We start from the raw sequence: 14,959 nt of genomic DNA on the forward strand, positions 1-14,959 counted from the left end.
CACACTGTTACTACACCCTCACAGCCTCCATCTGGTGACACACACACACTGTTACTACACACGCACACCCTCACAGCCTCCATCTGGTGACACACACACTGTTACTACACCCTCACAGCCTCCATCTGGTGACACACACACTGTTACTACACCCTCACAGCCTCCATCTGGTGACACACACACTGTTACTACACCCTCACAGCCTCCATCTGGTGACACACACACACTGTTACTACACACACACAGCCTCCATCTGGTGACACACACACACTGTTACTACACCCTCACAGCCTCCATCTGGTGACACACACACTGTTACTACACCCTCACAGCCTCCATCTGGTGACACACACACTGTTACTACACCCTCACAGCCTCCATCTGGTGACACACACACACTGTTACTACACCCTCACAGCCTCCATCTGGTGACACACACACTGTTACTACACCCTCACAGCCTCCATCTGGTGACACACACACACTGTTACTACACCCTCACAGCCTCCATCTGGTGACACACACACACTGTTACTACACCCTCACAGCCTCCATCTGGTGACACACACACTGTTACTACACCCTCACAGCCTCCATCTGGTGACACACACACTGTTACTACACCCTCACAGCCTCCATCTGGTGACTCACACACACTGTTACTACACACACAGCCTCCATCTGGTGACACACACACTGTTACTACACCCTCACAGCCTCCATCTGGTGACACACACACTGTTACTACACCCTCACAGCCTCCATCTGGTGACACACACACACTGTTACTACACCCTCACAGCCTCCATCTGGTGACACACACACACTGTTACTACACCCTCACAGCCTCCATCTGGTGACACACACACACTGTTACTACACACACACAGCCTCCATCTGGTGACACACACACACTGTTACTACACACACACAGCCTCCATCTGGTGACACACACACACTGTTACTACACCCTCACAGCCTCCATCTGGTGACACACACACTGTTACTACACCCTCACAGCCTCCATCTGGTGACACACACACTGTTACTACACACACTGTTACTACACACACACAGCCTCCATCTGGTGACACACACACACTGTTACTACACCCTCACAGCCTCCATCTGGTGACACACACACTGTTACTACACCCTCACAGCCTCCATCTGGTGACACACACACACTGTTACTACACACACTGTTACTACACACACACACCCTCACAGCCTTCATCTGGTGACACACACACACTGTTACTACACACACTGTTACTACACACACACACCCTCACAGCCTTCATCTGGTGACACACACACACTGTTACTACACACACACACACACTGTCACTACACACACACACACACTGTTACTACACACACACACACTGTTACTACACACACACACAATCACAGCCTCCATATGGGGACACGCACGCCTAGTTTGACACGTACCGCAGAAAAGTTGGAGTTTAGTCTTTGGAGATCAGGGAATGAAGCCAGAGCAGAATATCTCCCCAGGTTCTTCAGCAGCCAGTCTCCACTGTCCACACTGCCCACCACACAGCTGGCATCTACACACACACACACACACACACACACACACACACACACACACACACACACTTACCAGATGAGCTTTCAGGTGTGTGAGCAGGTATACAGTGCCCTCCAAAAGTATTGGAACAGTGAGGCCAATTCCTTTATTTTTGCTGTAGACTGAAAACATTTGGGCTTGACATCAAACGATGAATGTGAAACCAGAGATCAACGTTTCAGCTTTTATTTCCAGGTATTTACATCAGGATCTGATGCACAAATTAGAAAATATCACCTTTTTGTTCGAACCCACCCATTTGTCACGTGAGCAAAAGTATTGGAACATGTGACTGACAGGTGTGTTTTGTTGCCCAGGTGTGTCCTATTACATACATTATTCAATCAATAAATACCACTGAATGTCTACACTCAGGTTCAGATTGGGTAAGATAGGTTTTGTCTATGCAGACTGTATTCAGAGGTGAAAACAACATGAAAACCAGAGCGCTGTCTTTGGGTGAAAAACAAGCAATTGTGAGTCTTAGAGAAGATGGAAAATCAATCAGAGCCATTGCAGAAACATTGGCCATAGCCAGTACAACCATTTGGAATGTCCTGAAGAAGAAGAAAACTACTGGTGTACTAAGTAACAGACGTCGAACAGGTAGACCAAGGAAAACATCAGCAGTTGATGACAGAAACATTGTGAGAGCTGTAAAGAAAGACCCTAAAACAACTGTTAGTGAGATCAGCAACAACCTCCAGATGGCAGGAGTGAAGGTATCACTATCTACTGTTCGCAGAAGACTTCATGAACAAAAGTACAAGGGCTACACCAGAAGATGCAAACCACTCATTAGCAAGAAGAATAGGAAGGCCAGGCTGGAATTTGCCAAAAAGTACAGAGATGAACCTCAAATTCTGGGACAAAGTTTTATGGACTGATGAGACAAAGATTAACTTTTACCAAAGTGATGGAAAGGCTAAAGTTTGGAGAAAGAAAGGAACTGCTCATGATCCCAAACACACAAGCTCATCTGTGAAACACGGTGGAGGTAATGTCATGGCTTGGGCTTGCATGGCTTCTTCTGGGACGGGCTCATTAATCTTCATTGAGGATGTAACACATGATGGCAGCAGCAAAATGAACTCGGAAGTCTACAGAAACATTTTGTCTGCCAATTTAAGGAAAGATGCAACCAAACTGATTGGCAGAGCCTTCATCATGCAGCAAGATAACGACCCAAAACACACTGCCAAAACAACAAAGGAGTTCATCAGGGGCAAGAAATGAAAGGTATTAGACTGGCCAAGTCAATCTCCAGACTTAAACCCTATAGAGCATGCATTTTACCTGCTTAAGAGGAGACTGAAGGGAGGAACCCCACAAAACAAACAACAACTGAAAGAGGCTGCAGTGAAAGCCTGGGAAAGCATCAAAAAGGAAGAATGCAAAAGTTTGGTGACGTCAATGGGTCACAGACTTGCTGCAGTTATTGAAAGCAAAGGATTTGCAACTAAATATTAAGTCTTATTCACTTAAATATGTTTTAAGTATATCTGTTCCAATACTTTTGATCACATGACAAATGGGTGGATTCAAACAAAATGTGATATTTTCTTAGTTGTGCATCAGATCCTGATGTAAATACCTGGAAATAAAAGCTGAAACGTTGATCTCTGGTCTCACGTTCATTATTTGATGTCAAGCCCAAATGTTTTCAGTCTACAGCAAAAATAAAGGAATTCGCCTCACTGTTCCAATACTTTTGGAGGGCACTGTATGTGCAGGTGGGAGACCAGGTGTGTGTATAACTAGGAATGTGATCAGATGAGTTACCTGTGGTGTGATTCCTGGTAAGGAACACCTGTATCAGTTGTGTGTATACAGAAAGGCTCCTAGAGAAGCCCATGGCTGGCTGCTGCTGACTCAGGATCTGCACCCTAGGGTCAGAGGTCAGGGCTCAATCAGGGCTCAATCAGGGCTTAATCAGGGGTCAATCAGGGGTCAGATGACTATAGCTTTTGGCTGGTTATAAATAAAACAAGGGTACAAAACAACTTTAATTTCCATCATTAATAATATGATGTAAACATATCTCCTACAGGCTCTGATAGGTCTGACAGCTGAAGTTCTTGGTGCTCAGGCAGGACAGGAAGCTGACCGACACCGCAGGCAGGAAGGGGCGGAGTCTGGTATTAAACCACAGCTCAATAAAAGCTTGTTCTCTGAAGTTCGTCATGGTGAAACTGTCCAATCGGAGCTCTGTGATTGCATCCAGAGCCAAAGTCACCGCAGGGTTAGCAGAGTTCAATGTCTAGGAAATTAAGTGGGAGGGGTTAAAGGTCAGGGATTAAACTACTCAACAGACAGGCAGACAGACAAACAGGTACACAGACAGACAGACAGACAGACAGACAGAAAGTACCGTGTTGGAGAGCAGGTCCAGAGCCGCATCCAGCACGATGGAGGTCTTGTACAGGAACAGCTTCCAGGTGCCTCTGGCCTGGGTGGAGTTAGCTGGCCATGTGCCTGAAGTCACCTGGGTGGAGTTAGCTGACAGCTGACACCTCAACACGCCAGCCAGACTCTCCGCTGTGACCGCAAAGAGCTTGAGGAGCGGAGGAAAGAGGAAAAGAGGAGGACGGGGACAGGGGGAGGAGAGGAAGAGAGGAGGACGGGGACAGGGGGAGGAGAGGAAGAGAGGAGGACGGGGACAGGGGGAGGAGAGGAAGAGAGGAGGAGGAGGACAGGGGGAGGAGAGGAAGAGAGGAGGACGGGGAGAGGGGGAGGAGAGGAAGAGAGGAGGACGGGGACAGGGGGAGGAGAGGAAGAGAGGAGGACGGGGACAGGGGGAGGAGAGGAAGAGAGGAGGACGGGGACAGGGGGAGGAGAGGAAGAGAGGAGGACGGGGACAGGGGGAGGAGAGGAAGAGAGGAGGACAGGGACAGGGGGAGGAGAGGAAGAGAGGAGGACGGGGACAGGGGGAGGAGAGGAAGAGAGGAGGAGGAGGATGGAACAGTGTTATTGTGTGCAGTTCAGCTCCATGGTGCAAACATGCTTTAGGATTTGAGAAGTTGAACAACAACAAGTGCAAACTTGAACATACTGAAGCACAGGCAAAGTCCCTGATGCTGTGGTCACATAGAGTGCTTCCTGTCTGGCTGTTGTCAAGGAGACGCTGAAGTGCTGAGCTTAAGTAAACAAAGTGAGACCCAAAGATGAGAATATTCAAGAAATGAACAATATATTAATTAAATAATTGGGTACATTAATCTATAAATAATTGAGTAAAAACAAATCAGAGTTCCTACCTGTCCACCCCAGCACAGATCTCCGTCTCTGTGGACAACAGACGACATCATGAGCTAGTACCACCACTGGTTCATCATGAGCTAGTACCACCGCTGGTTCATCATGAGCTAGTACCACCACTGGTTCATCATGAGCTAGTACCACCACTGGTTCATGATGATCTCACTGTGTTGTTTGACAGTCAGGTGACCAATAGGGGATGTCTTACCGTTGTAGGATGTGATGCTGCAGTCTCCACTGTAGACGATGCAGCCTAAACAACACGGACAAGAAACAAGCTGTGTCAGACAGGAAACAGGAAACAAGCCGTGTCAGACAGGAAACAGGAAACAAACTGTGTCAGACAGGAAACAGGAAACAAGCTGTGTCAGACACGAAACCTGTTTACTGTCTGACATGGCTTGTTGGGGTCAGGGGTTAAGGTTAGGGTCAGAGGTTAGGGTTACCTTGTGGTGCCTGCTGTAGCAGAGCTATCTTGCTGGAGGATACAACAGCTTCCACTGCTAGAGGGACTGTGGGCATGGCTATGTCCAGACGGCCGATACTGGGGACAGAGAGGTGGTCAGGGTAAGGGTCGGGATAGGGGCCAGGGTAAGGGTCGGGATAGGGGCCAGGGTAAGGGTCGGGATAGGGGCCAGGATAGGGGCCAGGGTCAAGGTTAGGGTCTGGTCAGGGTAAGATTCAGGGAAAGGGTGGGGGTTGAGGTTCGGGTGGGGGTCAGTGTTCGAGGATACTCTGCGATGGATGGAACTTACATGGTCCTATAGGAGGAGCAGGGGACGGTCATCTGCAAAAAAGGAGAGAAGTTCCTGTTGTCAAGCCAACTCCCACATCCTTTCCTCAACTGAACTACATCAACAGCAAAGCTAGAAATAGCTACCCCTGACCCTTGAACCCTGCCCCCCAAAACAACCACATCCGGACGCAGCAGAGTGTTAGAGCACAGAAAGATCGTTCGCACCTCCTGAGACATGTTGACGAGGTGTAGCAGGACTTCTGGAAGCTTCCTCTCTTCTGGGGACTCAGTCAGGAAGTCAAACACTCTGTTGATGACATCATCTTTCTCTGGAGGAACAGGAAGAGGAAGCAGCAGCAGCTCTGCAGTCTGGTGTGGAGACAGGACCTCCAGGGCCTCCAGCTGCACACCACAGAAGAAGACACACTTCAGAACACAAACCAACACAGCGTGTCCACACCTTGCCTGGTGGGTCTAAGCAGGGGTGGTGGAGGAGTCTTGGAGAAGATGTACCGGGGAGAAGAGAGGGTTTGTGGCCAACAGGTCCCTGAGGGTCACCAGCACGGAGAAAGCCCCCCAGTTGCTCCTCAGCCAGTCTGTACTGCTGTTGGAGCTGGACACACATCCAGGCTCTGCAGGGGAGACAGCAGGATGGAGACGTCGAGAGACACAGGTCAGTAGAGTCAACATGTCGGTAGTCCACTTTAGTCGTGTAGGGAGAGAACCCAGGTTGCCTGCTCCTTACCTGAGGAGTTCCTGGTCAGGAAGGGCTGGATGAAGTATCTGACCACCAGCTCTCGTCTGCTTTGGTCCATGAGCTGGGACTGACGGCTCAGCTCCATCACACTGGAAGAACACAATAACATCTGAACAACAATTACCATTTCCTGACAACAACAAATGTGTTCCTACTGGAGACCTACATGTGCTGGTCACTACTGTGTTCCTACTGGAGACCTACATGTGCTGGTCACTACTGTGTTCCTACTGGAGACCTACATGTGCTGGTCACTACTGTGTTCCTACTGGAGACCTACATGTGCTGGTCACTACTGTGTTCCTACTGGAGACCTACATGTGCTGGTTACTACTGTGTTCCTACTGGAGACCTACATGTGCTGGTCACTACTGTGTTCCTACTGGAGACCTACATGTGCTGGTCACTACTGTGTTCCTACTGGAGACCTACATGTGCTGGTCACTACTGTGTTCCTACTGGAGACCTACATGTGCTGGTTACTACTGTGTTCCTACTGGAGACCTACATGTGCTGGTCACTACTGTGTTCCTACTGGAGACCTACATGTGCTGGTAGGAGGAGCAGCTGAGGTTCCTGCTGGAGAGGCAGTGGAGGAACCTTCCTGATGCTGACGGCAGGAAGAGCCTCAAACGCCCTGAGAACCACCTCATGATGACATCACTGTCTCTCAGCTGATCCTCGCTCAGCAAGGACACTCTCATCTCTCCAATCACGTCCAGCGCCGTCGATACTGACGGACCAATCACGCTCATGTTCTAGGAGACAGAAGAGAGCACAAGGAGAGGAGAAGAGACAGTCTTGAACAAAACATATTTGGCAAATCATTGGAACAAATTGTGGTCTGTGTCAGAGATATATGTGGCCTGTATCAGAGATATATGTGGTCTGTAGCAGAGATATATGTGGTCTGTATCAGAGATATATGTGGTCTGTATCAGAGATATATGTGGTCTGTATGAGAGATATATGTGGTCTGTAGCAGAGATATATCCGATACTGTATATCCGGTCTGTACCATGCTGGAGAGGAGGTCCAGGGCCTGGTCCAGGCCAGCGGACGCTCTGGTGAGGAACAGTTTCCAGGTCTCCCGAGGGTACGAGGAGTTTCCAGCCAGCCAACACCTCAGCAGCCTGGACAGCTGCTCTGCTGTAAGCTCCTTTAGCTGCGGGGAGGACACCACTCGTCACATCACTCATCCTGACCATCACTTCTAACACCTTGTTTACCTGGTCCTAACTGTATGCAGGCACTGTGTTGATGGATAATATACATACATATACATACATATACAACACGACACTAAACGTTTCAAGTTTTTGTCAACTTTTTTTAGTGTACTTTTCTTTTTTTTCTTTGAGATCATGCCCCAAATACAGATGAAAACTTAACTTAAGTAACGAGTCTGGCTTGAACATTTAATTAAAAAGTACAGATATTTGTGTAAAAAATGCAAGGAGTGAAAGTAAAAAGTTGTCAGAGAAATAAATAGTAACGTAAAGTACTGATACTAAAAAAATCTATTTAAGTAGTCAGGTGGCTGAGCGGTTAGGGAATCGGGCTAGTAATCAGCAGGCTGCCGGTTCGATTCCCGACTGTACATAATGACGGTGTGTCCTTGGGCAAGGCACTTCACCCTACTTGCCTCGGGGGGAATGTCCCGGTACTGACTGTAAGTCGCTCTGGATAAGAGTGTCTGCTAAATGTAAATGTAAGTAGATTCCAATCTCTGGTCAGGAGAGCATTTATTGGCTGCTGCAGTTTAGGCTCCTCCTACCTGAGCACAGGCATACTGTGTGATGGTGAAGTCACAGAGAACAGATGATTGGTTCCCCGTATCTAGGCGCTGCTGGAGGGCGGAGCTACAACACAAGACAGACAGGAGCAATCAATTGTCAAACCCACAACCAAGACCTTTTTTAACATTAGGTCTTGTGATTCACAAGCCATAATACAACATGTTTTATTGAACCTATAGTCATACAACTAAACTAAATGACCTGGTATAACACTGAGATTATATGACAAGTGGTGTACACTGGTAAACTGAACAAGGTTGATTGTTCTGTGATTGGCTAACTGGTCTGAACAGGATCTCACCTGTCCACCCCAGCACAGACTCTGGTTGCTAAAACACACCAAAGAAATGCAGAGTTAAGAGTTACAATGTGGTTGGTTTGGACTATTTAATAGAAGGACATGATTATTTGAGTCTGGTATTGATGTTTACTACAGTGAAGGTCTAACTGGAATTGATGTTTACTACAGTGAAGGTCTAACTGGTATTGATGTTTACTACAGTGAAGGGCTAACTGAAGTAACTTACCGTTGTGAGAATATACTAGACACTGGGGGTTTACCGGTACCAGAACACAACCTAGAGGTCAAATACATTTGACAAGACGTTAAGTATGTTGATATTTCATTGGATTTATTCAACATTTTAAACTAATTTGTGCTCGCTATCAGCAAGGCATGCTATTGTTAGCTCACATACTGTATATATTATTAATTTACTATCATACAAAACCTAAATGGTCCCACGTTTTGCACAAAGTTGAACATTATGGACATTTGGGAATACCTTTACTGGTTTGGAGGTGATGTAATTAAACAAACTGCTCCAGCTGAAGAATCTGCAAGGACACTTCACAATTCCCCCAGAAATGGTACCCTCTCTTGTTTAAAAGAGTCATTTTGATGCTGTCGAACAGTCATCCATGATTGGAACCTGCTTGAACAAAACAGCAACAGAATTCTCTCCTGACTCACCTATTGGAGTAGATTCTGTGAGGTCATAGATTGCAGACCAGATCATTGGCTGCATCTGGTTGGGGAGGCGGATCATGGAGTCGTACAGCCTCTTGAAACTGTTCAAACCACAAAACTAAACTGTTAGACCAAGAGGACTACCACTAGATGGGAAGTCCATAGGGTCTTAAAACAAGAATGACTCATCACAAGACTGTGGTTCTTTGCCACCTCTGCCACACCTGGCTCACTAGTAATCACTAGGCCAAAAGACTCTCATTCTCCTCCCTGTGGCGTGACTTACATTGTCTGGTACACGGGGCAGCTAACTGGAATCTGAAGACAAGGAGCACACAGGAACATCATCACCTCAATGGTAATCATGCTATGTATCTACCATATTTAATAACATTTCTTGACAATACCTTATCAGGGATTAAAATGAAGTATCATTGCAGTTCATGGAAAGGTGGGGGAGTGAATGAGATGAAAACAGAGTTACCTCCTGGGCAATCTTCACAAGGTGTAGCAGGACTTCTGGAAGCTTCCTCTCTTCTGGGGACTCAGTCAGGAAGTCAAACACTCTGTTGATGACATCATCTTTCTCTGGAGGAACAGGAAGAGGAAGCAGCAGCAGCTCTGCAGTCTGGTGTGGAGACATGACCTCCAGAGCCTCCAGCTGCACACCACAGAAGAAGACACACTTCAGAACACAAACCAACACAGTGTGTCCACACCTTGCCTGGTGGGTCTAAGCAGGGGTGGTGGAGGAGTCTTGGAGGAGATGTACCGGGGAGAAGAGAGGGTTTGTGGCCAACAGGTCCCTGAGGGTCACCAGCACGGAGAAGGCCCCCCAGTTGCTCCTCAGCCAGTCTGTACTGCTGTTGGAGCTGGACACACATCCAGGCTCTGCAGGGGAGACAGCAGGATGGAGACGTCGAGAGACACAGGTCAGTAGAGTCAACATGTCGGTAGTCCACTTCAGTCGTGTGGGGACAGAACCCAGGTTGCCTGCTCCTTACCTGAGGAGTTCCTGGTCAGGAAGGGCTGGATGAAGTATCTGACCACCAGCTCTCGTCTGCTTTGGTCCATGAGCTGGGACTGACGGCTCAGCTCCATCACACTGGAAGAACACAATAACATCTGAACAACAATTACCATTTCCTGACAACAACAAACGTGTTCCTACTGGAGACCTACATGTGCTGGTCACTACTGTGTTCCTACTGGAGACCTACATGTGCTGGTCACTACTGTCTTCCTACTGGAGACCTACATGTGCTGGTTACTACTGTGTTCCTACTGGAGACCTACATGTGCTGGTTACTACTGTGTTCCTACTGGAGACCTACATGTGCTGGTCACTACTGTGTTCCTAATGGAGACCTACATGTGCTGGTCACTACTGTGTTCCTACTGGAGACCTACATGTGCTGGTCACTACTGTGTTCCTACTGGAGACCTACATGTGCTGGTCACTACTGTGTTCCTACTGGAGACCTACATGTGCTGGTCACTACTGTGTTCCTAATGGAGACCTACATGTGCTGGTCACTACTGTGTTCCTACTGGAGACCTACATGTGCTGGTCACTACTGTGTTCCTACTGGAGACCTACATGTGCTGGTCACTACTGTGTTCCTACTGGAGACCTACATGTGCTGGTCACTACTGTGTTCCTACTGGAGACCTACATGTGCTGGTCACTACTGTGTTCCTACTGGAGACCTACATGTGCTGGTAGGAGGAGCAGCTGAGGTTCCTGCTGGAGAGGCAGTGGAGGAACCTTCCTGATGCTGACGGCAGGAAGAGCCTCAAACGCCCTGAGAACCACCTCATGATGACATCACTGTCTCTCAGCTGATCCTCGCTCAGCAAGGACACTCTCATCTCTCCAATCACGTCCAGCGCCGTCGATACAGACGGACCAATCACGCTCATGTTCTAGGAGACAGAAGAGAGCACAAGGAGAGGAGAAGAGACAGTCTTGAACAAAACATATTTGGCAAATCATTGGAGCAAATTGTGGTCTGTGTCAGAGATATTTGTGGCCTGTATCAGAGATATATATGGTCTGTATCAGAGATATATGTGGTCTGTGTCAGAGATATATGTGGTCTGTAGCAGAGATATATGTGGTCTGTATCCGAGATATATGTGGTCTGTATCAGAGATATGTGTGGACTGTAGCAGAGATATATGTGGTCTGTAGTAGAGATATATGTGGTCTGTAGCAGAGATATATGTGGTCTGTAGCAGAGATATATGTGGTCTGTGTCAGAGATATATGTGGTCTGTAGCAGAGATATATGTGGTCTGTAGCAGAGATATATGTGGTCTGTGTCAGAGATATATGTGGTCTGTATCAGAGATATGTGTGGTCTGTAGCAGAGATATATGTGGTCTGTATCAGAGATATGTGTGGTCCTTACCGTGCTGGAGAGGAGGTCCAGGGCCTTGTCCAGGACGTTGGACAGCTTGGTCAGAAGCAGCTTCCAGGTCTCCTTAGAATAGCTGCTGTTGCCAGGAAGTTTACACCTCAGTAGAGACACTAGCTGATTGGCTGTGATGCCCTCCAGCTTTTTTAGGAAAAAGAGGGAACAAACAATTCAGTTTAGATCAATGTCAACAGATGCTAAGATATTAGCATGATGCTAAAATATTCATATGATACTAAGATATTAGCATGATGCTATGATATTAGCATGATGCTAAGCCTGGGTGAAGCCATCACCTGGGCACAAGCATATTGCTCCAAACTGAAATGGCAGGGAACTTCCATCATGTTTCCCATGTGTTGTGTCAGTGTGGAGCTGTGGAAAAATACAGAAACTGAGCAAAGGTCTGTGGATGCAGTTAATTGGGATCATCTGCAGCCAAAAGTTAAGTTAAATAAAGGCTAAAATAACAATCTTTTCTCAGATTATCTCATGTTAGCTTAGTTTTGCTTAAATCATGTTAGCTAATTTTAGTTTATATGAGCTTATCTTAGGTAACAGCTATCCAGGAGACGGAGATGAGGAATCCATACCTGTTCACTCTAGCAGCACAGCCTGTGGTCTCTGTAAGAAGCAGGGGTGAGATGCTGTAACTCACTTCTGCGTGTTTGTGTGTACACGTCTCATCCAGATGTTTTACTGAACTGAGAGCAGAGAAATAGGAGTCTTACCGCTGTATGGAGTAGATGGACACTGAGGAAACAGGAGGACCTTGACTTAGTTTTACAAAACTTTGACATGATTGACTGTTTCAGGAACAGCTACTGTGTCAGAACATGATTGTGGCTCATCTTACCTCAGGGTCTTCAGGTAGTTGACATCCTGTTGAAAAACATAGTAAAAAAACACATTGCATTTACACAATTCTATCTTGTACATTTGTATCTTTTGTGATATTTGTATTTTTTGTATTTTCATATTGTAATTGGCAACTTATATTTTATTTTATGGCCACATACTTAAAATGTAGGTCCCTATATGTTTATTGTATGCACCTTCCTGCCAAAGTAAATTCCTTGTCTGCAAACTTTCATGGTGAATAAATCCCTTTCTGATTATAGTAAAGATAGGGTTTCATATTCTATCTGTACACAGAAGAAAATAATGTGTGTGTGTGACTGTGTGTCTGTGACTGTGTGTGTGTGTGTGTGTGAGACTGACCTCCTGGGGCGGTCTGCATGAGGTCATCTATGGTGGCCCAGATGACTGGTTCCATCATGGAAGGAACAGACTGTAAGGCCCCGTACAAACGTTCATAACTGACAGACCGACAGACAGACAAACAAACACAGAAACAAGAAACCCACAGTGAGTTCACCACAACATGACTCCCTTCTGCTGCAGTATTTACTTTGATCCTTACATGAGAAGGTATGAAGCGCAGGGAACTGATATCTGAGGAAACAAAACAATCAGATTGTTACGAACGTGACCAAAAAGTTAAGAATACTTATTGTTGGAACATTTTGTAACTGTTGGAACATTCTGTTACTGTTGGAATGTTTTGAATGTCCAGTCAAGCATGGAAACTATGGTTTGCAGTGAGGGAGTCCTTACCTGGTGAGACATGTTGACGAGGTGTAGCAGGACTTCTGGAAGCTTCCTCTCTTCTGGGGACTCAGTCAGGAAGTCAAACACTCTGTTGATGAAATCATGTTTCTCTGGAGGAACAGGAAGAGGAAGCAGCAGCAGCTCTGCAGTCTGGTGTGGAGACAGGACCTCCAGGGCCTCCAGCTGCACACCACAGAAGAAGACACACTTCAGAACACAAACACAGCTAGTCCACACTGCAGAAGAAGACACACAGGCGTTGCCAGACAGTGGGGGTCACTGGGTAGCATCAGGGATGGGTGTTAAGAACTCAGAGGTTGAGAGTGTTTGACTGTAGACCTTAAGGTCGCAGGTTCAAATTCCACTTTATAGGTCACTTTGAACCCATTTTTGCTAACTGTGAACATCTGTTTATCAGTGGTGGATATGTCAGCTGTATATACCCAGACTCTGGATGCCCAACCTGAGTTTGGCTCCTTTCCCCGACACCATCTTGGTCTAGTGGCAACATTTAGCCAAGCACCTGGGAGGTCTTCTGCACCTGCCCTGCCACACCCCACTAACCCTAACCCTGCCCTGCCACACCCCACTAACCCTAACCCTGCCCTGCCACACCCCACTAACCCTAACCCTGCCCTGCCACACCCCACTAACCCTAACCCTGCCCTGCCACACCCCACTAACCCTAACCCTGCCCTGCCACACCCCACTAACCCTAACCCTGCCCTGCCACACCCCACTAACCCTAACCCTGCCCTGCCACACCCCACTAACCCTAACCCTGCCCTGCCACACCCCACTAACCCTAACCCTGCCCTGCCACACCCCACTAACCCTAACCCTGCCCTGCCACACCCCACTAACCCTAACCCTGCCCTGCCACACCCTACTAACCCTAACCCCGTACTCACAGCAGAGAACCCAGGGTTGAGCAGGTACATGTCCTGGAGGGAGGCCAAAGTGGAGAAGAGCCCGAGGTTCTGCGTCAGCCAGCCCACGCTGCCGTTGGTTGACGACACGCACTGGGGATCTAGGGAGGGCCGTCAGAGCATGTCACTGGACCAGCCAATCACATCTCACCCCGGCTCTTGTCAGAACCAATCCCCTACTTGGTGTATTTGGTATCAGCCAATTGTAGCCCACTACAACAAGGAGTGTGTGTACCTGACTGGTTGTGATGCAGCAGGAAGGGAAACAGGAAGTGTCTGTATATGGAGAGTCCGTGAGTCTGGAAGGCAGGCATGTCTTCACGCATGACCATGCTCATGTAGCTGCTCAGTTCAGTCACACTGGAAACACACACCAACACACACATCAGCTCAATCACTAAACAGAGTGTGTGGATAAAAGAGTGTGTGGGTGTGTGTCCATGTGTTTGTGTGTGTGTGTATCCTCACAGTGCGTGGTAGACAGAGCAGGTGAAGTTCTTGGAGGCGAGGCAGGAGAGCAGCGAGGCGGGCGGGTCGGGCAGCAGAGGCAGCAGCTTGATCTGGAACCAGAGCTGGATGAAGGCCGGGTCTCCCAGCTCCTCTGGGCTCAGGGTCTGGGAGTCCACCTGGGAGAACATGTCCTGGTACTGGGACACCACCTCACTGAAGTTCTGGAGGGTAGAGCACCAGGTCAGAGTGTGTGTCTCTATTCTACCTCGTCAACGTGTCTCAGACTGTGATTTGATTGGCCCGCTGCTCACCGTAGTAGAGAACTCCATGACCAATGAGTTGAGGCGTCCAGTGAGCTCTATGAGCAGCGTCATGACAGTGTCCTGGGTCAGGGTCAGGTGGGTACGAGCCGCGCAGTGAAGGACACTGGCC

The 14,959-nt window shown here is 47.8% G+C and overlaps 1 protein-coding gene across 5 annotated transcripts in view; it reads right to left on the reverse strand.

Moving 5' to 3' along the window:
* The window catches only part of LOC124481493, a 33,778-nt gene that overhangs the window by 13,055 nt on the left and 5,764 nt on the right, over positions 1-14,959 (reverse strand). For 2 of the 5 annotated variants that reach the window (XM_047041448.1, XM_047041452.1), the window contains exons 13-47: positions 14,839-14,959; positions 14,546-14,748; positions 14,313-14,437; positions 14,060-14,178; positions 13,155-13,331; positions 12,961-12,992; positions 12,759-12,856; positions 12,394-12,419; positions 12,269-12,290; positions 12,131-12,161; positions 11,834-11,912; positions 11,532-11,678; positions 10,832-11,043; positions 10,122-10,222; positions 9,890-10,020; positions 9,602-9,778; positions 9,404-9,435; positions 9,121-9,218; positions 8,675-8,725; positions 8,449-8,476; positions 8,126-8,210; positions 7,367-7,513; positions 6,895-7,106; positions 6,337-6,437; positions 6,105-6,235; positions 5,817-5,993; positions 5,611-5,642; positions 5,302-5,399; positions 5,064-5,108; positions 4,855-4,882; positions 4,650-4,734; positions 3,969-4,151; positions 3,646-3,857; positions 3,380-3,483; positions 1,456-1,574 (exon numbers count right to left, since the gene is read on the reverse strand). The exon at positions 14,839-14,959 is cut by the window's right edge and continues 23 nt beyond it. In XM_047041448.1, the coding sequence (XP_046897404.1) occupies positions 1,456-1,574; positions 3,380-3,483; positions 3,646-3,857; positions 3,969-4,151; positions 4,650-4,734; positions 4,855-4,882; positions 5,064-5,108; positions 5,302-5,399; positions 5,611-5,642; positions 5,817-5,993; positions 6,105-6,235; positions 6,337-6,437; positions 6,895-7,106; positions 7,367-7,513; positions 8,126-8,210; positions 8,449-8,476; positions 8,675-8,725; positions 9,121-9,218; positions 9,404-9,435; positions 9,602-9,778; positions 9,890-10,020; positions 10,122-10,222; positions 10,832-11,043; positions 11,532-11,678; positions 11,834-11,912; positions 12,131-12,161; positions 12,269-12,290; positions 12,394-12,419; positions 12,759-12,856; positions 12,961-12,992; positions 13,155-13,331; positions 14,060-14,178; positions 14,313-14,437; positions 14,546-14,748; positions 14,839-14,959 (3,769 nt within the window). The remainder of the gene's footprint in view (positions 1-1,455; positions 1,575-3,379; positions 3,484-3,645; positions 3,858-3,968; positions 4,152-4,649; positions 4,735-4,854; positions 4,883-5,063; positions 5,109-5,301; positions 5,400-5,610; positions 5,643-5,816; positions 5,994-6,104; positions 6,236-6,336; positions 6,438-6,894; positions 7,107-7,366; positions 7,514-8,125; positions 8,211-8,448; positions 8,477-8,674; positions 8,726-9,120; positions 9,219-9,403; positions 9,436-9,601; positions 9,779-9,889; positions 10,021-10,121; positions 10,223-10,831; positions 11,044-11,531; positions 11,679-11,833; positions 11,913-12,130; positions 12,162-12,268; positions 12,291-12,393; positions 12,420-12,758; positions 12,857-12,960; positions 12,993-13,154; positions 13,332-14,059; positions 14,179-14,312; positions 14,438-14,545; positions 14,749-14,838) is intronic. The other 3 variants (XM_047041450.1, XM_047041449.1, XM_047041451.1) reach the window with 3 other exon arrangements.

The sequence above is a fragment of the Hypomesus transpacificus genome, chromosome 19, assembly GCF_021917145.1.
Source record: "Hypomesus transpacificus isolate Combined female chromosome 19, fHypTra1, whole genome shotgun sequence".
In the NCBI taxonomy this organism is placed as follows: domain Eukaryota; kingdom Metazoa; phylum Chordata; class Actinopteri; order Osmeriformes; family Osmeridae; genus Hypomesus; species Hypomesus transpacificus.